This window comes from Desmodus rotundus, chromosome X, assembly GCF_022682495.2.
Source record: "Desmodus rotundus isolate HL8 chromosome X, HLdesRot8A.1, whole genome shotgun sequence".
Lineage (NCBI taxonomy): Eukaryota > Metazoa > Chordata > Mammalia > Chiroptera > Phyllostomidae > Desmodus > Desmodus rotundus.
In genome coordinates, this window is record NC_071400.1 from 25,853,227 (window position 1) to 25,879,431 (window position 26,205).

General features: G+C 38.5%; 1 protein-coding gene across 1 annotated transcript in view; it reads left to right on the forward strand.

Annotated features, from left to right (window-relative positions):
- The window catches only part of TENM1 (teneurin transmembrane protein 1), an 854,561-nt gene that overhangs the window by 669,793 nt on the left and 158,563 nt on the right, over positions 1-26,205 (forward strand). The window contains exons 16-19 of the mRNA XM_053917142.1: positions 464-649; positions 2,200-2,223; positions 4,841-4,987; positions 16,287-16,503. Of these exons, the coding sequence (XP_053773117.1) occupies positions 464-649; positions 2,200-2,223; positions 4,841-4,987; positions 16,287-16,503 (574 nt within the window). The remainder of the gene's footprint in view (positions 1-463; positions 650-2,199; positions 2,224-4,840; positions 4,988-16,286; positions 16,504-26,205) is intronic.

A 26,205-nucleotide genomic window follows, 5' to 3' on the forward strand; every position in this document is an offset into this window, starting at 1 on the left:
AAATGCAAATATTGTTAGTAGGATCAGGGAAAACAGTTGATTATCATCATTGGCAGCTTTACCTTTTGTATATGATAAAATTAACTAGAAAGTTATCTTTTCAGTTGTAGAACGTCTCTCCCTGAATGAAGTTAGGGCACTATTTCAGTTTGTGTGTTTTGCAACCCCCCAACATTATTTGTGATCTTAAAGAATGTTTGGTGAAACCCACTTGACTTTTTTTGGCATTAACTTCATTTCTAAGCCTTGAATGCCATTATCACTTTATGAACTTCTCAAAATCAATTTGACTTAGAGTTTATTTTATACTTAGAGACTTAATGATCTTTTTAAATGAACTTCCTTGTACATTCACTCAAGTGCTAGAGGTCTTTGTGACATTTTGGTAATTCTAATGTCTTTGGACATAGTAGATTCTAGTTTTAATTAAATGTGTGAGTATATCTTCTTTGAATTCCTACAGAGCTCTGTACCCTGGAGTGTGGCAACCATGGGGTCTGCTCAAGGGGAATTTGTCAATGTGAAGAAGGCTGGGTAGGACCCACATGTGAAGAGCGCTCTTGTCATTCTCACTGTGCTGAGCATGGCCAATGCAAAGATGGAAAATGTGAGTGTAGCCCTGGATGGGAGGGCGACCACTGCACAATTGGTAAGTGCCACTATACTTTAAACAAAGGAAATTGGATTAGTTAAGAAAAGCAGTGTAGTGAGTCCATCGCCAGGCTTGTCATAGAATTTGAGGTTGAAGGAGAGAAGAAGGAGAAGGGTTAGCCGTAGTTGGAAAGTTTCATTAACGGGGAAGTTTCCTCTTTGGTTGATAATATCTTATTTCTTCTGTCATTTCCTTTTGAGTTAGTTCAGTATACCTTTTATTTTCTGCTGTCAAGTACTTGGAGTTACTCAAATGAAAGATGATACATTGGAAAAAAGTGTCATTAGTTAATAAGAGAAGTGCCTTTGTTGTGAAGGTAACATTCACTGCCCACTTTTCCTTTTGAAAAGTATAGGTTGTTTCAGTTGCAAACAGTTAGGGGTAATTTCATTAAATAAACTACTTTAACAGGGGTCATTTGATATCATTAGACTCTGTCTCTAATGTATATGAGGAAGACACTCCTGACCTGCCATCAATAGAACATCTGTGCTCAATTGCTTATTGGATAGCATAGAGAGTTTGTACTGAGGCCTCCACCCTCTGTTATCCTTTGTCACCAATTTCACTAATTTTCAGCATGGTGCCTCTGAGATCAGTCTGTGGGTGTGAGAAAGCCTATGTAATAATCTGTCATGTGGTCTTCACACTATAAAAAACACTAATAATAATGACGGTTTCACTTTTAAAATACTTTCTTTTTCTGGATAAAACCATCAAAGTACTTGATACGTACACATATCTGCCACAGAGTTTTCCTGTATATACAGCTAAGGAAAGTGGGTCACAGAGTCTTCCAGTGGCACTCCACAAGCATGCAGAAAATTCATGGACAGCAAAGGCGAGCATGGGGGTCTGGATACCCAGTGCATTGTTTGTGGGCTTTTTGCCCCCTCTAGACTGTACTACTGGTTCCAATTGTAGGTAAAACTATTTTGTTATAATAGTTGGAACCTGCCAAAGAAATGTATAATTTAGGTAATATACATAATATAATCTTAATAAACTGCATTACTCCTCTACTAAAGGTACAGTAAGTCTTGTTCTGTGACTGTGGAAAATATTTCAGATGCTTTAAAAAGGTGGCGAGGGGTGAGACTCAGATGCAGCTTAAGTAATTATATTCCTGCACTACAGTAAGTTTATTGCCTTCAATAAGAGGATTTAAATATTATGATGATTACTAAAGGTGGTTACTCCAGAACTTCCTTCTAAAGATAGTGCTAATAAGACGTTCTAGCTAGTGCTCTTTCACAAAAGTTATTACTGAAATGTAAAAATGCAGTTCTTATACTTTTAATGAAATATGACACTTTTTGGGGAAGCCTAATAGAGTTTCTTGCAGAAAAGCCATTAATATCTTTCCAACAGAAAATATGATTCCCAAACTACACAGGCCAGTGTACCGACTCTTAAGCCGCAGGCATTCAGCAGTTCACAGTTTGTTGTTCTCCTTCCAGGGAACAGATGGTAAACCATTAGTACATGTTGTATAGCTTTGGTCTCCCAGAAATTCATTTAATCACTCTTTCCCCCCCCCCTTTTAGCTCACTACTTAGATGCCGTCCGAGGTAAGATTTTTTCCTCACTAGTTTTATAACAGAAAAATATTTTAGAGAAAAAATGTGCATGTGGGAAAGGAAGGGTTGGTGATTTCTTTTTTTCCTTTCACTTTTGGCAGTTCTAAATGTAATATTGTCAAGTTTATGCTATACTAGTCAGACTAAAAAGTAATTTGTTTTAACAACATCCAAGCCTCATTTTTACCATAGTGTGTAATGGATGGATAAGCAGTTTTAAGAACTAGTTTTCCTTGCCTTTGAGTTGTCTGTGGGTGAGTGTAACACATGCAGGTAATTATGAAATTAACTAGGTTTGGGCAGACAGTTCAATTTTTCTTTAACATAACAATATAGCTCTAAGTCCATGTACAGTGTCCTTACAAGGTTAGAGGAATCACCCCTGTGTAAGTACTCCATCATTCGTCCCTTCAGGGATCTGCCTCTCCTGGTGCCTTTCATTACCTCAGCCTCAGAAGGCTGACTACATTCCAAATGATTCCTAAATTCTCTTATCCTTTGTGTATCCATGAGAATGGAACTAGATGAATGGAACTAGATATATTCCTTTCTTAAACCTACATATGTTCATCTTATACCACTTCTTGAGGAATTATATGTATACACACGGTCATGTGCCACATTATGATGTTTCAGGCAATGACAGACCAGAATACAATAGCGGTCCCAAAAGATTTTAATGCAGCCGAAACATTCCTATCACCTAGTGACATCGAAGCTGTCATAATGTCATAGCACATATATTGCTCACTTAAACAAACCTACGCTGCAAGCCACGTAAGATTATAACACATACAATTACAGTAGTAGGCTGTCCCATCTAGCTTTGTGTAAGTATACTCAGTGATGTTCTCACAACAACATTGCCTAATGACACATTTCTCAGAATGTATCTCCATTATTAAGTAGTTGTTGGCTATGTGTGTACACACATACACACATACACACACACATGACAGTTGGTCCTCCCTATTTGTGGGTTTCATATCCACAGATTCAACCAGCCGCCAATTGAAAGTGTAGGGTGGGGCAAAAGTAGGTTTACAGTTGTTCATATGGAAAGTAATACAATAATTAATAAATAATAATACAAGAATAAATTCTGTGTTTTGTGTACTCACAACTGTGAACCTACTTTGGGCCCACCCTGTGTTAGGAAACAAAAATTCTAGAAAGTTGATTCCTAAACAATGCAGTGTAACAACGTTTACATAGGATTTACATAGTATCAGGTATTATAAGCAATCCAGAGATGATTTAAAGTACATAGGAGGATGTGTATAGGTCCCATGCAAATATAATGCCATTTTATATAAGGGACTTGAGCATCTTTGGTTTTTGATACTGCCGGGGATCGTGGAACCAGTTCTCCACAGATACCAAGGAACAAGTATATATATAATCTTTTCATATTTTCTAAGAACCGTCTGCCACGTCATTTTAAAGATTTTTTTCTTCCTCTGGTCTATTGATAGTTGCTTGGAAAACCATTTGAAAGGAACTGTGTTGCATATACAGATTTAAAAACAAAAAACTTTCTTTTGCCCTTTGTATTTATGGAATTTTCTTACAAAGAAAATGAAAAAAAATATTGATTGGACTATCTCCAGTAAAATCCAGATCTGGTCCTGTATTGCTACTGGGGAAATTTCCACAAGTTCTATGCCTTTATTACTATCTCCTTTCATCTTCCCACTGAGCACTTGGTATATGCACAGTTGCCCTTTGGAATAGCCTAACTCTGAATTACTGGTACAAAGAGTAGGGTATCCCTGAGAAATGTAGTCTACATAGAGACCATTGCCAGTGTTTGTGGTTTATCAGTGGATAGAAGTCATTTAAGTGAGCATAACAATTTTCTCTTCACTGAATGTATCCAGTTATCCTCTAGAATTCCAAAAGTCTAAATTTGGCAGGCATTAATTCCATAATCATTTGTTGAACGCTTACAACAGGCATAATACTATGCTAGCTTCTGAGAGAGATACCAGATAAGTTTTTAAAAAATCACTCTTTAGCCCTAAGATTAATATCAATCTTGCAGAAAAAAAACTGAATAGATGTAAAGCAACTGCAGCAATTTTTATGGCAGCATATGGGCAACTGCTTAATGGGAAAGTCTGAACTGTATCCCACATACCTAAGTCCTAAAGTCGTACATCCCAAGTAAAAAAATCCACACGGACTAGAAGTAGTTAGGGGATGTTTCTCTTCATAGAAACTGCTGCCTTTTCCCAGCTTACTGGCCATGACTATATACAACACCATCCATCCAATTTTGATTGAGATGAGGAAATACATCTTTCAAAAAGAAACAGAAAACATGTTTTATCTGCCTCACAGTTTTCCTCGTATCTAAAACAGAGGTTGGGAATTGGGGTTAGCATTAATAATGCTTAATTGGCTCTCCAAGGAAAAGCACGGCAGAGTGTGGGATAACAAGTTCCCTGGGAAGTTTGGGTAAGCAAGCAAGCTCCTCTTCCATTTATTCAACACCTCATCTGAATGGAGCACAGGTGATTCAGTGCTGCCCTATAGGGAGATACAGCAGTGTTGGTCAATCCCACTCTGATGTCTCTGTGACTGTTACTCTCTGCTGTCATTTCAGATGGCTGCCCGGGGCTCTGCTATGGAAATGGGCGATGCACTCTGGATCAGAATGGTTGGCACTGTGTGTGTCAGGTGGGTTGGAGTGGGACAGGCTGCAATGTTGTCATGGAAATGCTTTGTGGAGATAACTTGGACAACGATGGAGGTAAGTCATTTATAAAATGTTCATATAAGAAAGGAATAGCCCAGACTCTAGCAAAGTGATAACCAGTCTGGCCAAGAGTGAAAACTAGGAATCCTTAGCATAAACAATATTGAGTTATATGAGATCATACTATTTTTTTAAATTTCAATTTATTGAAAATGTACTGTGATCAGGCAATACTCCAGACTCTTTGCATTCATTATATCTCATTTAATTCCCATACCAACACTATGAGGGATAGGTACTATTTTCCCCATTTATAGATGGGAAAACTGATGCTTGTAATGGCGATGGTAAATGACATTTCCAAGGTCACACAACTAGAAAGTAACAGAACCAAGATTCCAATTCAGGGATATGTGACTTGAGAGTCTGTTTTTGTAACTACTGCAACCATGCAGCTTCCCATACCTGTGGCATTTACTATAAACCAAAATAAATCTGTGTACCCATGTCCAAAATGTCAGATGCTACTGTAGCTTGCACTATATGGAATGTGAAATAGTCTTCTTTGTTGTTAGTTATTTAGAGAGTCCTCTTGTGTCTCTACCTTTTAGTAACACTTTATATCTTTCAAAGGACACGGCATCAACACAATTCACAGTAGAATTTTTATATTTAATTCAAGAACTACAAACAAAAAATTTTTAAATAAAATAAAATAAAAAGAGTTGCACGCGATGTTTCAAAAAGCCATTTGTGGCCCTGACCGAGTAGCTCAGTTGGTTGGAACGTCATCCCATACACTAAAAGGTTGTGAGTTCGATTCCTGGACAGGACACGCACCTAGATTTCAGGTTTGATCCTCAGTCAGGGTGCATATGGCGGACAAACAATCGCTGTTTCTCTCTCTCCCCCCTACCTCTCTCCAGACCAATAAACATATCCTCAGGCAAGAATTCAAAAATAAAATAAAATAAAAAGCCATATGTGGCTCTGAAGCCTCAGGGTAACCACTTCTATTTTAGTCAAGCAAACAAAATCACTTTATACATTGTACAGTTGGACATCAACCCAGCTCACATCACCTCTAAATGAGCTTCAAACAACAAATTTTCACTTTCCTATAACTTTCTATTCAAGAAGACATAAAAATAACAGAAAGCTTCTTTTCTAATTTTTGTATATTAGCTTAAGATCAAGTAGATTATTAAATCTGACTCCTCAGTTTTCTATACTGCTTAAACAATTATATGCCTTGTCATTTGAATGCAAACATGGGGTTTAAATCAGTAAGGTAGCAATCATCATTCAAGCACCAAATTGGGTGTGACTTTCCTCCTTGAATTTTCCTGGCTAGTAGTTTACCTTAGAAAGTTTTAAGACTTCATCAATTGTATGTGGAAGCAACTTTGTGGTTAAGAACACAGAGCTTTGGAGATAGATTTTCTGGGTTGAAATGCTAGCTCTGCTGTGTACTTCCTGGCTGTATGATTTGGGGAAAGTGAATTCATGTGATAAATTATACCACTCTCCCCCCTCCACTCACACACATAAACATACAGTAAGCTTAGAGTAACAGACCATTTTCTGACAAGATTGTTTACCACCTAACTAAATTGAAGTTTTTGTTTGGGAAGCCAGAGTGAGATTTTCAATTAAATGTCACACTAATCAATTATTTACTTGACTTTTATGGTCCTCCAAGACTTATCTTTTCCATCCTTTACTTCCTTATCATTATATGCCTTTTTACCTGGTGAGACCTCTCCTCTATACTCTTCGTTCTCAGTCTATCATTTCAGTCCCAACTCAAGCCATATCTCTTGGGCAACCTTTGACACCCACCACCCCAGTCTCCCCTGGTGCTTGTCACATGCACCATAAAATCAAGCACTTACTTATATTCTGTCTATATGATTTTCTTGTTGCATGTTAAGCATGACCCAGAGTCCATAGTCATATGCTCAATATAATCACCGACAATATTAGCTTGCTTGTATTTAGGATTTACTCTGCACATGACACTAGGCTGAGTCCTTTTTGTGAATTATTTCATTCAATCCCCATGAGGTAAAACTACTATTAACACTACTTTACAATTAGGAAACCAAGGTGCAGAGAAGTTAAATAAGTTGCTCAAGAATATATAACAAGGAAATGATAGAGCCAGGGTGTAAGCCTAGGTGGTCTGCCTCCTTCCAAACAGGATTTGAGGTAGTAATAGAGATTTCTCCATTGATATGTTGATTAAAAGGCTTATGCTCAGGAAATATAGTAACACTCTATGCGATTACAATTTGTGACTCAATTAGGGTTGAACCAAAATAAGTTTCCTGCCTTAATATAGTACAGCTTGATAAAAATAATTGAATATTTAATTACCAAGCATTTTTATGGCCTCAAGGTTACCTCAAGACAGCCAACATGTTTAATGAATGAATCAATTAAACATTAATGGATTATTAATTCTGAATTGGTGGTATTATATAGACACACATGGTATAGAAGATTTTGCTGAATGTGTATTGACCTCTGAATATTTCTTTAAAATTATGTATCTCATTGGGAATCAAAGACCCCATATGGGTTCAGTGTATTTTTACATATTTTTTACAGCTTTTATTTTTATTATATTTTTCCCATTACCATTTAGTCCCCTTAAGCCCCGCTCCCCTCCACAATCACCACACTGCTGTCCGTTGTCCGTTAGTCCTTTTTCCTTTTTGCTCAATCTCTCCACCCGCAACCCTCCCCACCTTAGCTGCTCTCCTGCTCCTTCTCTCTGTCTATGAGCCTGTCTCTATACAATCCCACTGCCAGGGTCAGTATATTTTTATGATTGTTTCTTTAGGGAGTATGGTGTGGGGGTGGCTCCTTGAAAGTTCCAATTACCATATTTTCTCCTTTAGTAGGATTAAGATGATATTGATTGTAAATATAAACTCAATTTTATCTTGAGATGGGAAGATGGATTAAATAACCTCTGAAAGTCCCATGACTAAGATTTTGGACAATAATTCAACTTTTATACTGTTTAAATATTATCCCTAAGAATACCTTAAATGTCCTTCATTTGGTATTTTCAGCTTCCAGCTATCCAGAGTGGCTGGATTCATTTAGTTGACTATGACTAATGATTAATATTTGCATACTTGTTTGTGCATATGTGTGTGTGTGTTAATTAAATCAGAGCGCTAATTGAACCTTTTAGAAAAATGTGGTCCTGATTTTTTAAATGTAATTCTTCAGAAATCTTCCCAATCAAACAAAAAACACTTTTAAGCAGTTGCTTCAAGTACCTGCTATCTAATTACTTCATATTATAGCTGGTACTTAAAGAATGGCTGTGTTTTTTGCATTCTAATCAGCTCTGAATACTCATTAGTATTGCTGCTACTTCCTGCAGCTTTGACTTTAGTTACACTTTGATTCAATGCATTGTGACTCTTAGTAACTAATTGGGCTGCATTGAATATGTGAGTGACACAGCTGGTCTAGGAGCTCCCTAACAGCTCCTTGAAGAGTAAAACCAGAACAGAGAACAAATAACCTTGGATTTTTTAATTAATATGCAAGAAAAGGAAAGGAATCTTATATATTATATATGTATGTGTGTGTATATGTTTATATATATATATAAACTAATTACTATAGAAATCACAAACCTATCACTCAAATGTCTTGACCTTATTTATCGACCATGCGCATAACCCTGTGCACGGAGGAGTGAGTTAACATCATGGTTACCACATTTTCATGTGTTAATCACGTGTCCTGATTTGGGGTTTGAAAGATATGATAACCGTACATTACATGCACATAAGAATTGACACAGGAAAAAAGTTTAGAGATTATGTTAACTGAATCAGAATGGCTAAAACAAAGACTAGTGAGAGCAAGCCAGAACTGCCAGACAAAGAATATTTTAAAGCTATGATAATTAAAACAAAGTTGTTTTGATGTATGAACAGACAAATTAGTATAACTGAATAAAAGCTCTGGAACACACCTCAGCACAAATATAGATTTAGTATGTAATGAAACCAGCATCCAAAATTAGGGGGGAAAAGAAGCGTCATGGAGTAAATGGTCCTGAGGCAAATATTAAAGACAAACCCCCTAGATTTTCAGTTCATACCATATTCCAAAATATAAGATAAATAAAAACACTCCAGCTGATTAATGAATTAAAGGTACAAGAAGACTCAAACACAATTAGAAGAAAATGTCGGTGACAGATCTCAAAATGGGAAGGGACGTTAAAGATAAAAAAGCAAGGGGAAAAACCACAATAGGCAAAAAATGATAAAGTGTACTTCATAAAAATTTCTAATTTCTTGATGTCGTTTGGCTAAGTTTATAGACCATGCAATATCTAACTACTTGGAGACATCACAATTGGTACTACCTGATATATAGCCATTAGTCACATGTGACTGTTTAAATTTAACTTAAATGACATTAAATATTCGGTTTCTCATTTGTACTAGCCACATCTCAAGTGCTCAGTATCACATGAGGCCAGTGACCACAGTATTAGTGCAGGTCTAGAGCATTCCTGTAACCGGGGGAAGTCCTGCTGGATAGCGCTGATTCAAATGTTTGACTCGAATGTTTTCTTCTCAGGCAAACATACAGTGTTGGGTACCCAGTGTTTCATTTATTCATGACTACTTTGTGCCAAGCATTATGTCTGGCACTGAGGAGAAAATGACAAGCAAGAGAAGTTTCTGGCCCTGGCCATGGCTCAGTTTCTTAGAGCATCATCCCTTAGATTTAAGGGTTGCCAATTCGATTCCTGCTCAGGGCATATGTGAGAAGCTACCAATCGGTTTTTCTTCCTCTCTCTCTCTCTCTCTCCCTCTCTCTCTCTCTCTCTCTGAAAGCAATGAAACAATGTCCTCAGATGAGGATAAAAAAGAGAGAAGTTTCTGTCTTCTTGGAGCTTATGGCCTAGGAAGGAAAACAGATATTAAATAAGAAATCACACAAATAATTATATATGTGCAACTGTAAAGAGTTCTGTACAATGTTTAGAGTGTTATAAACTTTTTTAGGGGGACCTAACCAAGTCTACATGATTATGGAGGCCTCATATGAGTCAGGGGAAGAATGTTCTAGGCCAAGAAAATAGCAGGTACAAATGGCCTGAGGTGGAAATATAGTAGCCTCTTATAGGAAGGAACAACAAGTCATGTGGCTGGAATACAGTGAGTCAGGGAGAGATTGGTGGGAGATGAGAATATGAAGGTAGGTACTGATCATATCATCCAGTACAGTGTGAATTTTACAAGATCTTCACCTATGAAACAAAGATTACATGTTATTCACACCAGGTATAGAGGAAAGATACTCTGGAAAAACTGTGAAGGAAATTTAAAAGATACAGAATAAGAGTGTTTAATCCAAATGGCCCTTTTCCCCCCTGATCTTTTAAGTAGCTGTCACATGTTTGCCCAAGCTTCCCTGGTATGAACTCTTCCAGTGGTCCATATTCATATTCACTGGTAAAATCAATAAGTTAATTGCCTAAAAGAGAATGATGTTCCAGGAATCATTCTTTATAATAAGTCTCCATTCATTAAGAACAATGGCTTATTTGCAAGCCTGTTTTATGATGTACTATTTCTAGACGTGGAAATCAGCACCGTGGGTGAATTATGAACACATATAAGCTCATGGATCAATAAGCTTCATGTTTGAATGTCACTAGCACGCTGCAGTGTTTAATAAAAAGGAAAATGAAATAAAAGGAAGAGTGAATTGATAACATTTGCTCTGTTTAAGGAGTAGACACCCTCTCCACATTTACTTTTAAGATTTGGCATCAGACCCAGCATCAGAAAGCGTATTTCTAAGTATTGTCTTCTGACCATACCCCCTCATTTTCCAGCATCCATTTGTTAAAGGATATAAGAGGACATAGTTATAAGAGCCTAAGTTTCCAAGTGATTCCAGATACAAGTGAAAGTTAGAAAATCTAAACCCTGTAACTCAGTTAACCACTCTGACTGGACCTGCCACATTGTGAACCAACTAAGGCTAGCGAGACTTGGCATCTGCCTACTTGTCAGTGGTGGAAATAAATGAGATCATTGAAACACAGCAATTTAAAGTAGGTAATAAAGGTGTGATATAAATGAAGAATCTATTGATAACATATATTTCGATGCATTAGTTGGATATTTATTAGCTGTAGGTGATTTACAAAGGTCAGAAAAATAGAACTTTTAGGACATACAAGTACATTTTTTCATGCAGTAAATATTTATCGAATGCTTATTTTGAGCCAGGCACTGTTCTAATTGTTGAGGAAATGACGATCAACAACAACAACACAAAAACTAAGCCCACACTTTCGTGGAGCTTACATTCTAGTTGTGAGAGGCAGACAATAAACCAGTAAAAAATAGTATGATAGAAGATGATGAATGTGATGAAGAAAACATTTTGAAGCAGGGGAAAAAAGAATAAGGGAGTGTGGGAGAGGGGTGACATTTTAAATAAGGTGGTCAGAGAAAGCCTCACCAAAAGGTGGCATTTGAGTAAAGACTTAAAGGAAGTCAGGGGTGAGCCATGTTGCTATTGGAGAGAACATTCCAGGTATAGGAATAGTGGGCAGGAGGCTGCAGGTTAACAGGAGGTAAGAGAGATAAGAGGGAGAGAGTGAAAAACCAGACTGTGAGGAAGTAAGTCTGGTCAGTAAATATTGCCAGGACAAAGGTTTTACTGTGAGTGATGTGGAAAGCTATTGGTAGCAGGAGGGGACCGGGAGGACATGAAAATTAGTGGCATAAAAACAATTTACTTTCCTTACAGAAAAAGTAAGTTGCATGTGGTTATAGCAATAACAATGTTGTGAACAGGTCAAATCCTGAGTGCACTTGAGCCTCTGCCACTCTCTTTGTACTAATATGGCAAAATGCCAGGGTGAAAATCAGTCTGAATAGATGAAAAAAATGAACTACAGGCTATTTCCAAAGGAAATAGAGTCATATTATCTTTAATGCATATAACAGCAACAACTAAGCTAACTGGAATGCCGAGTAGGGAGCCTGCTGTGGTAAACATTTATGAGTGATTTATCTGATTTATCATTAGTTCACGGTTTATGGGTTTCTAAAATGCCTAAGATTTTGTTTAACTGAGTCATTGGAATAAGCAGCCCTTCAATTTCTTTTTCACTATTAATTTGCTTAGCAGACCCTCTAGTCTATAGATGCTGAAAAGGTTAAGCTTCAGTCCAGCCCTTGTCCAAATGATAACAAATTCTGAATTTGTAAAATTTAATGAAAAAAGATTTACTGTGACACTAGTGTCTATTTAGAGCCACTTAGGATCCTACCTCTCTGACAACCTATCCAAGCAGAGTTCGCAAAGCAAATGCATTCCCACAAACCGAATATGCTGCACAAAAGTTCATTGCCTTCTAGCCGGTGATAAGACAACTTCAATAGGAGTGAATCTGAACATTTTAAGCTGCCACTGCAGACCATTGGCATCTACCCCCAGGACACTATCCCTAGACTTCTCTTTTAGTCTGCACAGCCTAGAATTTGGTTAATGGCAATAGCTAATATTTATCAAGACTGCTAGCTACATAATAACCCTGTGCTAAGCTCTTTGTGATTATTATAGCATGTGATCTTTACAACTGTACAGGGCAGGTATCTTTATTATCCTCACCTTGCAGGTAGGAAACTCATCTACAAGAGAATCCAACAACTGGACTGATTTGTACAGAATCCCATAGATTGTCAGTGGCACAGTCAAGATTAGATAGAATCAGAATAGTCTGGTTCTTTGATGGCAACCACGTCAACTGTTTTAAAAAGCTCCGTTAATTAGGCAGGTGCTTGGAAGTCTTGGAGCCTAGCTCAGTACTAGTAGTACTTCTCACAGGGATTTCCAACCTGTGGCACAACACAAAATCGTAAATTTAATTGAGACATTATGAAATTTTGTTGGTGATTACGTATTGCAATGTATTTAACGTGTGGGCCAAGACAACTCTTCTTCCAGTGTGGCCCAGAGAGGGAAAAGGTTGGACTCCCCCGGTAGATGACGATGATGAACATGTGATTTGTAGGCAGAACACTGGGTGTGATATGAATGCCATGTTTCTTCCGACTGTGCAACCACACGTAGCCTCCCCTCCCTTATTGGTAGAATAGAAACGAGAATGCTTACCTAACAGGGTTTTTGCAGGGATTGTTGCAAGTAATAATGTGGAAGTACCTAGTGTCATACCTGGCAAATATTAGCTAATTTATACATGTTTCCATATCCTTTTGGTTACCCTACCATGAATTACCTGTCCATTTTTATCAAGGCGATGATATGGGTACTGTTTCTGAAAAGATGCATATCTTCAAATTCATTTTAAGGATTAGGAAAATAGGGGTTTTCCATATGTCACATATATTCCCTTATCCAACCTTTCTTTCAACCAAGGGCATACATGTAGTAGGTAAAAGTTTAATAGTGAATGACTTGATCACGTACAGAAGAAACCAGGGTCCTTGATCTTCATCAGCCCTAACTTGAGCCAACTGGCATAGTCTCTAACTGGTTGGCAAAGCTGGGATCAGTGAATGCCATGTTTAGTCCTTTAAGACCATTTAACCTCCCTCTCTCTGGCTAGCTTTAATTTTTAAAGGGAACAGGCCCCAAAAGAAAAATCAGTTAATGTTTGACATGCCCATATCTGACACCCTGAGCCTGGCTGTCAGGAGGGTGCCACAGCTTCCATTTCAGGATAATGAAAGAACCGTTAAAAGCTGAAAGAAACCCACACATGCACTGTGACTGTCATTTGCACTTCTTTGTAACAGTCTAGACATACTGTATGAGCTGTTATCCAGTGTGATAATTGGTAGGTAAGACTTGGCCCATGTACTAGGCTTACCTATGAATTATTATTTGGGGTTTTCATGCTATTATGATCTGCTTGCTTGTGGACTTTCTACAGTCTCCAGAAGTCTTGCTGTTCTCTCAGAAAACAGAGGTCTTAGATGGTCAACCCTGTATCATAGGCAGTTATTAAATATGAACCATTAGCTTGGAATTTATAGCACATAACTAGACGAGAATGTGAGTCCCAATTTTGTGTTTAGTTTAGAATCCAGTTTTGAAAATCATGTGGGCATTGCTATTTATTTCGAATCTATTTCTTTCCACAAGTCAGTTAGAATTGTGTGGCTAGTGCATTGAAACCTGTGACTGCCCAATCTGATTATTACTAGTGCATTTTTTACCAATTGAAAGATAAACGTGACTGCCCATTCAAACAGCAGTTTTTCATGGTGTAGCATATTGTGCACCAATTCCAAACATCAGAGAACTCTTTTAATCAGCCCGATATTTCTGCCAGCTTCTCAGTGCATGCAGATGTTTAATTAGCGGAGTTTAGAGGTCTTGTGCTAACAGGAGACTGAGAACAACGGATTGGTGAGAGAGGTGGTGGTGGCGTCTAAGATCTATAGAAAATCTGTTAATATAATTTGCTGAATGAGGAGAGAAAGGAGAGCAGAAAGGGACTGCTTACTGAAACAAATCCACAGTAGTCATCAGTGAAAAAAGAAATGTATATGCAGAGAAGTGGAAATCAGGGCAGAAATACACCGAACAAACAGGGAAGGCAAGAAAGAAGCAAACTGCATTTTAAATCAAAGCAGTGTCTATGGTACATGGAATTTGAAAGGACCGCATGTAGGGAAAAATATTTCCCGGGTGCCCTAGGGCTATTGTTCCAACGCTTACTCTCCTGGTGTTCCTGGCTTTCATTGCCCCCCAGCTGTGGTACATCACCCTCTGGAGCAGCCCTGTGAGGCAGAGAGAGCAAGCACAGGAGCTGCATGAAACCCGTGCCAGGAACTTTCATCATCAGCCTCAGGAGCCCGTGCTCCGTCTGAACCTCCATATTCCACTGCATTCCAAGATTAGCATCTCTATATTTATTCTTGTTATGAAGTGTCCATAATGCTCACTTAATCACTCTTTGGGTGTAACTCTCTTACAACACTCCCTGCATTTTTAACTAGTATAAGTGAGCTGTTTTAGTCACCTATTTCTCCTAGTAAGCTCTCAGCTCCTGAAAACAGGAAAAGGATCTTTTTATAAAACTCTTTGCTTCCCCAAATACCTGATATAATCAGTCTCTTGCACCTTTCATATTCTCAATAGTCTCCTCTTCTCCTGTAATCCTTGTGTCCCACATCATTCCTCTACCAAAGAATGAAGCCTATCCCTGACCAGTGTGGCTCCGTTGGCTGGGAATTGTTCTGCAAAGCAAAAGGTTGCCGGTACAATTCCCTGTCAGGGCACATGCCCAGGCTTCAGGTTCAGTCCCTGGTTGGGGTGTGTGCAAGAGGCAACCAATCAATGTTTTTCTCCCTCCCTTTCCTTCTCTCTAAAAATAAACAGGTAAAATCTTAAAAAAAAAAAAAAAAAAAAACAGAACAACATTGAATGCTATTTAAAAAAAAGAATGAAGCCTTTATGTGATTTTTTTCCTTGGGATAACTAGATTCAGGAATCTGGAGTAAATGGTGAAGGCCTAGGGAATGAAAGAGAGTGACTCATCACATTCATACACCTGAGGTTTAGTGGTGTTTGCATCAAATCCATAACTACTATTAGGAACAAGTAAGCTCTAGTTGCTTCTACAAATTCCTTAAAAGCACTTCTGAAACTTCAGTGTGCTTCAGAATCACCCAGATTAACTATGGATAAAGCTGAGCTCTGAAGAAATTCGGATTCAGTGGGCGGGGCTGCAGAATAGGCATCTTTAATAAAATCCCAGGTAATAGACTACACATTTGGAAATCACTGCCCTGCTCTAGACACTCACTTGGTCACCGTGAGAATACCAGTATCTATTTTGAGAATTACTGGTAGATAAAAAATATTAGGAGAATCTTATACAGTTGCCAACAAAGTCACGTTGGCAAACATTTGTTAATTGTTTTCTCATACTTGTCTGTGGTGTGAGAAATTCAAAATAATTATAAGGGAAAGTTGCTGGGCTGGAGGATGGTCTTGTTCAAGAAAAAGGAAACTTCTAAAAAGTGCTATCTCACAGATACTCTATCCAAATGCTGAGCGATGTAATACAGTCCTCAAATGCTAGAAAATTCAGGAAAGAAGGGTTCGTAAACAAAACAGTTTGAGTTTTACTGATTTGCCATATATACCCAGAGTGAGTGAGAGTTCATTCAAAATGGAATTTCATGGATTCTAAACTCAACTGTGGACAGTTATCTTTGGCTGTATTCTACATCTTTCTCCATTTGGGCCGATTTTAAACTCTGTTGCTTCTTTTGAAGCTAAAGTGCAGCGCTATTTTTTTTTTCAGATGGTTTGACTGACTGTGTGGACCCCGACTGTTGTCAACAAAGCAACTGTTATGTAAGCCCGCTCTGCCAGGGCTCACCGGACCCCCTCGACCTCATCCAGCAAAGCCAACCCCTGTTCTCTCAGCGCACTTCAAGACTCTTCTATGATCGAATCAAATTCCTCATTGGCAAGGACAGCACTCACGTCATCCCTCCAGAGATTTCATTTGATAGCAGGTATATGTGTACTTATTTTCCTCTGTAATGAACAGTGGGCATGTTTGTCCTGAACTGTGAAAGGAAGAATCTCTTCTAAACACCAGGTGACTTCCCATTCCACCATTCCACCGAGTCCACACTGATCTTTTTGGGGCTTATCTGGAATGCCTAAGTCCTTACTGATTAGTTAAGGGGGAGAACTCATTTCTAGAGATTCTGTATCCTAAAAGATACACACACACACACGCGTGCACACACACACGATGTGTATTATTTTTACTGAAGTATAGATGAGTGTTTTAATGACAAAAACAGATGGAAGTATAATTTGCAAACTCATAGTTTAGCTTCTGCATCGATCCTTTGAAAACTTGAATTTCAAGAGCTAAACTGTAAGTTTTATTTCATGATGTAAATTTTTTTCCTTATGAAAGAGCTGGGTAAATTGGACTTCCTAACATGAAATGGAAGACCTGTGAAAATCTTTCTACGAAAGTTCAAATATATGAGTTGTCACTAAAGACCCAAGACCAAAGTCCAACTCGTTAGGTGAAGAATTTTTTTTTAATTGCTTACTTATTTGAAGTGGTGGTGAAGTTCTTCATTGTTATTCTCAGCTTCATCTTCAGCAATGACATATTTTACTAATTAGCACTAGGTATAAGTAAGTCACCAAAGTCAACATTTCTAGTCTCTTAAATGTGTCCTCCTTTGTTCATTCCACCAGCTGATATCTCACAAGCTTCTACACTATTGCAAACAGGAGTGTAGAAAATAAACGTGGAAACTATTTGTCCAGGAGCTTCTGTCCACACACCACCCACTCAGTTACATCCTACTGCGTGTTATCAGTCCCCAGGAAAAACTCAGTCAAGAGGTTATATTGATATCAGTGACAATCTAAGCAAACTGAAACTCACTTTTGACCTACACACAGAAGAAAAGGGGGGAAATATGCATGGAAATTTAAAATACTCAGTATCCTTCCCCCAAATTGTGTACTAGAACTGCTATTGAAATGTAAACTTTACTCATTAGGTTTCTTATTGTGCAGAAATTCGTGCAGAATTCTTATTCTGACCTTGTAGGTCTCTGACAGAACCCCAGACCAAAATGTCAGGCTGTGATAACAAAGACCTTTTATTCCCAGGGATCTAGACAAAGCTTGCCTTCTTTCAAGAGACTCAGCCATTCCCGTTTTGAAGCATTTCTCCCAGCTCAATAACAACACTGGGGAAACTTTCTAGTGGGCTACAGTCAAAGTCATTATTTAGGTGGTAGACACTTATTTAATATTCACCAGAGGAACAAAAGGAACCCAAAACAGCCACGATTCCCATTTTCCTATATAAGGCAATGGTAGGCCATCCACTCTGTAGTTTTTCCATGCTTAGGGAGAAGTCAGTCCAAAAAGAAAAAAACAGTAAAAGAAATAACAATCTCGATGACATGGAGCTATATTAAAAGACTCGCTAAACTCAAGTAACGCGACAAAGTCAGGGCCTGAGAGAGACAAGAGACAAGTCATTATGACCCAGAGCAGGGCGTTTGAGCAATAAACTTCGAAAAGTGAGAAGAAACTTCAACCCCTGCCGTTCAGCTTCATGCTTCAGCAGCGCTCGCCATCCGCTCACAGAGCGAACAAACCTATTACTTGCAGTGGTGGTTAATGCCCTTCTCCTCCTCCTGGTTTGATGAGTTTTCTCCATTCTTTTGTAAAATGTTGCAAGTTATCATTTGGCTCTACAAGTCACATTTGAATTCAGAATGACAGGTCTCCTCCATCCAGTGGTCTCAGTTATTACAGACATATCTAATCTGTCAGAAAAGGTGCAGGCCTTTTCCAAGGAAAATAGTTGAGGACGAGTCAACTATTTCCTCTAAAACTCAACGCATGCAGTGTTACTTGGGGTAAAATAAATCCAACTCTGGTCACATATGTAAATAATAATAGTCACAAGCTCTTAATTCTACATAGTACATGTTAGCTTGCAGAACGTGCTATGCATTTCTTTTAACCTCACAGTGTTTCTGTAAAGTAGTATCTGTACTGGTATATTTTGTATATGAGGAAACTGAGGTTCACAGAGAATAAATAACTTGCCAAAGCCAGCAAGTTTGGATTGTAGTAAATCTTGTAACCTTTCCATTATAGCACAGCTGCCCAGTTTCCACTTGTCCTTAAATAAGCCTTGTGACTTGGATCGAATTTACACTAGACAAATGGCATCTGGGTCAACGCAAGAAATTTAAAAACCAAGTGATGTTTAAAAATCCAGTTCAATGTAATACATTTCAATGACATTATTTACAAACTTCAAGCCCATACTAATGAACTTCGTCTTGGTAGGAGAACACAGTTGAATGACTGGTAAAGTATGCCTTTTGCTACATGTAAATTGTTACTGAGCACTTGCTATGTGTCAGGTCTCGTACTAAGTTTTTACATGTGCTATCTCATTTAATTGTACAAAAAAACCCCCATATGTTAGACAGTGTTACTATCCCCATGTTTCAGGTGAGAAAACAAGAACTGAGATGCAAGCTACATCTTTTGTCTCAAGTTACAACCACTGAGTGTCATAGTCAGGATTTGAACCCAAGCAGACTGATACTGAGAGTTGACTGTAAACCAGTAGGCTGAGCTACTTTGGCTACTTAGAAGGCTAGGCTAGCGGAACTTGCAAAGACTTATGGCCCTAAGGCATCCCTGACTGTGCAGTGGTTCTCCTCACACAGATCTAGAACACTATGTGCCATAATCAGGTGAACCGCTCTGCACATTTGCATTTGCCGTGTAATTGAGAGATAGCTGGGTGGGCAGATGAAGAATGCATTGCCAAGGGGCTCATTTGCCTGCTGGCAAAACATGACCCACACAGATGACTCACTGCTGAGTGTTGCCACCGTCAGAAGGCCTTAAGGCTAAACACGGTGGCATACAGGGAACTAACTGTTGCAAGGACATATAAAGGTTAAAGAACTGTTCATCCCTGTGCATCCAAGTGAGACTAGCCTTCCTTGTTCTGAATTTGCTGCACTGGCATGTGAAGCACACAGAATGTGTGCCCCTGTGCCCCGTGATGGTGCACTGTCGCTGTGAACACGCACCCTGCCCACAGTGGAGTCTCTAATGAGCGCAACTCAATTACCGTGTGATGCTAAATACATTTTACCCTGTAGCCTGAGTGTATTTCTTTTTTTTCAATCTCCTCCAAACATGACTACAGAGTAAACCACATATGCTGCGTGCTCTGTATGACTTATTACTTTTTAATAATGTAAATAGGTGAACAGAAACATTATTGATCTTCAGTGTCTAAGCATTTAATCACTATTAATAATGTAAAAGGTTTTTATAAATATGTAAAAACAAGAGTACATTAAACTAAATGACAGTAGTAATTTGAAAAGCCAGACATTTCACTCGCCATCACTAATGGAGAAATGCATTTAAAAAACAAAATCTTACCAGGGTTAGTGAAACCACTGACAGCAAGGTCTGGCCAAACTCATTTGTTTATTTTGCAGCCACGAGAGGCTGATCTCCACATCCATCCATGTCAAGTGTCGACATCACAGATTGCTTAATATCAGCCCACAGACATATTTCATTTGGTCCAACATTTTGAAATTAGGAAGTCTAACAGAAAAATTGGAATGTCTTCCTTCTCTAGAAAATTTACAAAGTGTGGCATCTCCGGGCCCATGAGCATGGCATAGGCACCCTGGAGCTGAGACCCAGCTGCCCTTCTGGATGGGACCAGACATGCCTCTCTGGCTCACTACTTGCTGTTTCCCTGACACCTAGCTCACTTCCCTCACTTTCGGTGTCATGCCTGGCCCTGGTGGCATTTGACTTTGTAACCTCTGGACTACACAGCTTCTATAGCAGTCCTTGGAAAGACCTCAAGTGTTTGCTTTTTTTTCTTTCTGATCTATTTCCCTGAGAGTCCTTAGAAATCCAATCTTAACTTTTCACTGAATTTTTGAATCTACTATGTTGATTTAAGAAGAGAAAAAAGTTATCTCTGAACATGAACTATTGTAGAAATCACATTAATGAAATATTTTCACCCTTAGTTTACTAGGATACTTGTGTATACCTCATGAATAAGTTGGTGCACACTCTGCCTCACACCTTATACTAAAAATGTCCCCCAGGGCAGCAGACTTTAACCTATAGAAATCTTACATCCCATCAATCATGACTCCAGATAATCCAGGTCCCACCATAGTAAAAGCAAAACGTTCACTTTCTGTGAGAAGGATGTGTATGTTGAGAAGCATCTGACTATTATGTTTATCACTTAGAATAAGTTTCAAGAACAAGTTAAAGATCTGAAAATTTGCGGCAGTGCTGCTGGGTGGAATCGTGGCAGCCTCTTGTGCCATTCCCGGTAGAATGCCTACCCTTAGTTGAAAAGTTCTAAAGTTGGGACCAAACTTAGTACAGCACTAAGCACATAACAGCGCTGTTAACGGGCCACAAAATGAAAGGGACAAACAAGACGATAGGTTTCTTCTACACAGTTTCTGTTAAGCTGCTGCATTTCAGTTTCTTCCACCACACCAGCATGTCCAATATAACCATATTTTGCCATGTATAATGTGCACTCTTTTGCCCAAAGCGTTGAGGGAATAATAAGGATGCACGTTATACATGGGTAGTACTAATTCCGTATCTATATAAATGTTTTTAATTCTTTTATTTATGCTTATGCATTAAAAGTGGAACTCTAGAAAACAATAGTGACATCCATATGCAAAATAATATCCTGGAATATGGTCATTGGTTTTGTTTCCAAATAAAAATAAATACAAAATTGAATTAAAAAATTAAAAAGAAAGATCTTTTTCCTGAAAGTTTGGGCCAAGAATGTGGGTGTGCATTATATACAGCAAAATACGGTAGCTCTGAATTGTTTTAACTGCTCAAACTTAATTTCTGTGAGGACAAGGACCGAGTCTGATTTGTTCTGTCCTTGTTTTGATTATCGCTGTATAGTAAACTAAAACATGATAACTGAAACAAATTTTATTATTATATTTTGTGATTCTGTGAGTCAGAAATTCAGACAGGGTAGAGCCAGGATGGCTTGTCTCTTCTCCAGGATGTCTGGGCTCTCAGCTGAGATAACTCCTATAGCCAGGGGCTGGAACAGCTTGATAACAGCCAGGAATCACCCTTTCTACAGCAGACTCCTTACTTGGGCTTCATATTAGCATGTCCGCCAGCCTTAGGTTTGTCAGAGCTTTTATATTGTGGATCAGGGCTCCGAGAGGGAGTGTTCCAAGAGACAAGAAACTGAAGATGCAAGTCTCTTAAAGGCCTGGATCCAGAAGTACTAACAGTCATATTCGTGCTATATACTATTAGTCAAAGTAGTCACAGAGCTTGCCCAGATTCAAAAGAAAGGACATAAATCCCACTTCTCGAGGACAGAAGTATCAAAGAATTGGTAGCCATCTTTACCATAGCACTGTTTCCCCAGATCCTAAAACAGTACCTGGCAAAAAGTAGGAAAGAAAAATGAGTGAATGAGTGAGCGGCTTAGTTGTAGTGATATGGAAGTGCTCTTCTCATATTCGCTAAGGAAGACTCATTCTGGTTGCCTAGAGCACAAAGACGATATTAGGACCTCAAATAAGTCAATTCCCAAATGTACAACCAGACTGAAGGTAAGATTACTGTTCTCCAAATAGTGCAGGAACAAATACTTAAAAGATGAACTGATTACATAGCATTAAGAAAGTATTCTTTTTTTTTTTTTGAAAAATTTATGAGGCATGTCACCACTCCCAGAGCCTGCCCGTAATTGACATCATTTATAACTTTGTATAAGCAACAATCCTCTTTGCCTTCAGTGGGCTAGATAATCAAAATTTGGAACTGAGAAAAATTAGAAAATGAAGAGCAATATGAGGAAGCCAGTGGGAAGACTGCCGTTAACTGGTTCACTTCGGTCTGCATGATTATTCTGTCTCATGAGAAAACCACAGATGAGAACCCCCAAACAAATTCAGGTACCGCAATTCCTGGCAAACTCTTACTTACCCAAGCCTTCCCTCTCCTTTACTGCACCCCACTCAATAATAAAATCTTCATTCAGTCTCCTGATTCTTCATGATACCTGGTAACAGCCATAATTACTTCTCATAACTTGTTTAATAAAACATGATTTTCTGCACTTAGCTGAGCTGGGAATTTATACCATTTTATATCTTGTGAACAGCAAAGCAAGTTATTGAATCAGGACTGAGGTTACAGGGAAGGTTGCAAGAAGATGGTTATTGCCACAGAAGCTGCTGCTATTGAGTGCAGATGAGGACTTAAGAATAACCATACTTGACAGATACTAATTACTGTTTTTTTTAAATATGTATTTTATTCAAATGTTAGTATTTCCAGAGTAACAGTGGCCTTTGACTCTGGAAGAGATACCAAAGTCCTCTGCTATTCCTAATATAACATAATATCCTGATATCAAGTCATTTTTAATAAAAGTATCAGGGTATGTATTCACTCCTTTATTCAGCAAATATTTCTTGACTACCCATTCTGTGCTACGAACTGGGCAGATGGTGGTAATCAAAAGAAATAGGGTCCCCTTATTCACCAAACTCCCCTTACATCTAATGGCAGATGGAGTCAAATCATCAAGTAAATATATAAATGATTAAATTAATTGCAAATGGCAATAAATTCTGTGGATTATGGGACATCAGGTTTCTAAGGGAGGTTGGAGTTCATCAACTAAGGGGTCTCAAGTTCAACTGCTCTGATGAGGGCAAACAGGTAACCTAAACGGCTGTAAGACAAGACATATTCTAGCAAATGAGGCAACATCATTGAACAATTAGAGAAGTGAGACTGACCTGGAGGTTTTCAGCAGAAACTCAGAGATGGAACCAATTGACTCAGGTGAGCAAGAAGCAGTACTAAAATTGACACACACAGGAGACTATTAGTGACTTGCGAGAAAAATACAAAGCTTATTTGGACAGTGAGGAGCATAACTGTTTGCAAGAAGTTTCACCCTTTGACATTTGGGGCTATAAATATTTTTTCTATAGTGTAAAAGGTTTTTATTAAACAGATGAATTCAAGGGAAAAACAATCATTTTAAAAATTCCCATCTACCACAATGAAAAAATTCCTATTAACGATGTTCTGGCGTCATTTCTAATGATAGATCTAACAGTTTCTTTCAGGATAACGCACATTGGGAAAGATTAATCATTTCACTCTGCAGATTGATGAACATTCCAGTGTTTACTTGGTTCATTTAGTCATTCAGTGATCGGCACTGCCCTAGGCTCTGGGCTACAGCCGACAGGGTGGCTTCCCCATAGTCTAGTGAGAAAGACTGGCAATAATGAAAAAGGGAAATGCCAGGTAGTACTGTCAAGTGAGTTAAAGAACAGTTAGGGACAAAAAGTCACCATTTTAGACAGAGTGGTTCAGGGAAGCCTCTCTGGGAGGTGACACTGGAGCAGAGACCTCATAGCATTCATCCTTATATTAATGATCTCAGGATGACTGCCACCTGGACCCTTACACAATACCACCTGGACCCTTACACAATACGTTGTCACAGAATTCACAGTCTTGCAGTAACTTTTAGGCGCCCACTGAGTTAAGACTCCACGGCATTGTGTGAAATGGAAGGTAAGACAAACCTTTCAAGGAATTACTGCATACTGGTTACTATGCTAGATTTTACTGGTAAATGAATGGGGTGCCTGTCTTCCAGGACTGCATTGAGAAAATTTGAATACTTCAGACAAACTGAGTAGCCTCTTAAAAGAGAAATCAGCAACAACCCTAAACTGTTAGTCATGAAAAGAAACAAAATAAGAGAGCTTGATCAATTAGTGTCAAACCTAAAAGAGGTCAAATGCGTAGAAACCACTTACTGATTTGGAATGATGAACATGAAGAGGTAAGAAAAGCTTTTATTTTAGAATAGTTATAAGGAAACACAATGTTCTTATAGTATGCAAGCATTCATGGAATTCCCAGTTTCATCTACGAACAGATAACTCCCAGAAGGCCTGTAACATAATTATTTGTGATTTTGCTTAAGGACCTCCAAGTCTATTTGCTAGTGGCAGATTTTTGTGTATTTTTCATCTAGGAACATGGAAAACGTTATAGCAGGTACACAACAAGGAGCTAATAAACACACACTGCAACAATTGCTGAACAAATTGAATAAACTAAGGACCAGGGGAAGCTCTGTCTAAGGCATCGGCATCCACAACTCTATCTTGTGTTCACCTTTCTTGCTAAGGGGATGCGCTGCACATGACCTGCCCACATTTGGGAAAGGAATCCGCGTGTGGCTTGGCTCAGCCATGGTTCCTTGTGATTCATGGTTCCTTTGTCTTCCCATGTTGCTTTTCCTGAGCAACTGCCTTTGCTTTTTGCTTCTGCAGTTGTTGTCCTAAGTGAGATGGTTGGTACTTGCTAATAAAGCACTTTGATCTCGTTTATATGAAAGGTGTTACGTGTGTGAAGACGGGATCTCCTGATTTTCAGACAACTGCTTTTTCTAATGCTGTAGTTCAGGAAACACATGTTCAAGACACATTTAAAAACTTAGAAATTGCTGAAGGTTCCAAGATTTATAGTGCTGACTAGCTCCTGAAATCAGCAGTCAACACCTAAAGGTACCAAAAAGAAAGAATGTGTGACTTTCACTTCTTTGCAGATGCTCTTAAGCCAGGGGTGTCAAACTCATTTTCACCAGAGGCCACATCAGCCTCGCAGTTGCCTTCAAAGGGCCGAATGTAATTTAGGACTGTATCAATGTAACTACTCCTTAACAGTTAAGTGAGACCTCGCTCTGCGGCAGGGTAGAAACAAACGGGCGGGATAAAATAGGGTGGAGGGCAGGATTCAGCCCGCAGGCCTTGTGTTTGCCACCTGTGTTAAGCAAAGAAGAATAAACAGAAATCAGGGCACAAATCCTCTTTAAAAAGCTGTTCACTTGATTATTTGTGATATTTGGAAAGTCAGATGTTCTCAGATGCTTAATAATTGTGATTAGTAATACCAGTAGCTATCTACAACTTATCTCCGCATGAACAGGTACTTCCTAATATTTTATCCATCTTACTGCAGAATTAGGATTGAAATTTGAAAGGCTCAAATCCTTATTACCTACTACTTAGCCATATAGTTTGCTTGCAGTGTCTCTAGCTGAGTCTATCATATAAATGTATCCCTAGGGAGGGCAAAATTAATGCATGTTTAGGGAGAAAGAATGAATGATATGTTGTAGCTCATCTCCACTACACACCCTTCACATAGAAAGTGCTCAGCAGTTGATAAATGTCTACAAGATGTCCTCTGGATGGCACCATCTTTGTAGGCGAGCATTTCCTTTTCATTTGTGGCCACATTTTCTACATCTTAAGAAATATCTGTGTACAGTTCAGGCCCATTAGTGTCCAGGTCAAAAGCCTTCCACCACTCCACCACTTACTTAGCTGTGTTGTCTTGAACAATTTTTTAACCTCTCTGAATCAGTTTCCTCATTTTTAAAACAGGGCCAATAGTTGTACCAAGTCAGGACTATATCATTATTAAATGAAATAAGATAAGGAAATTGCCTGGCATAGCACCTGACTCATATGTACTTAATAAATATTTATACAAATATATACATATATTACATATACTTAATAAATATCAGGATACATCATTGAATA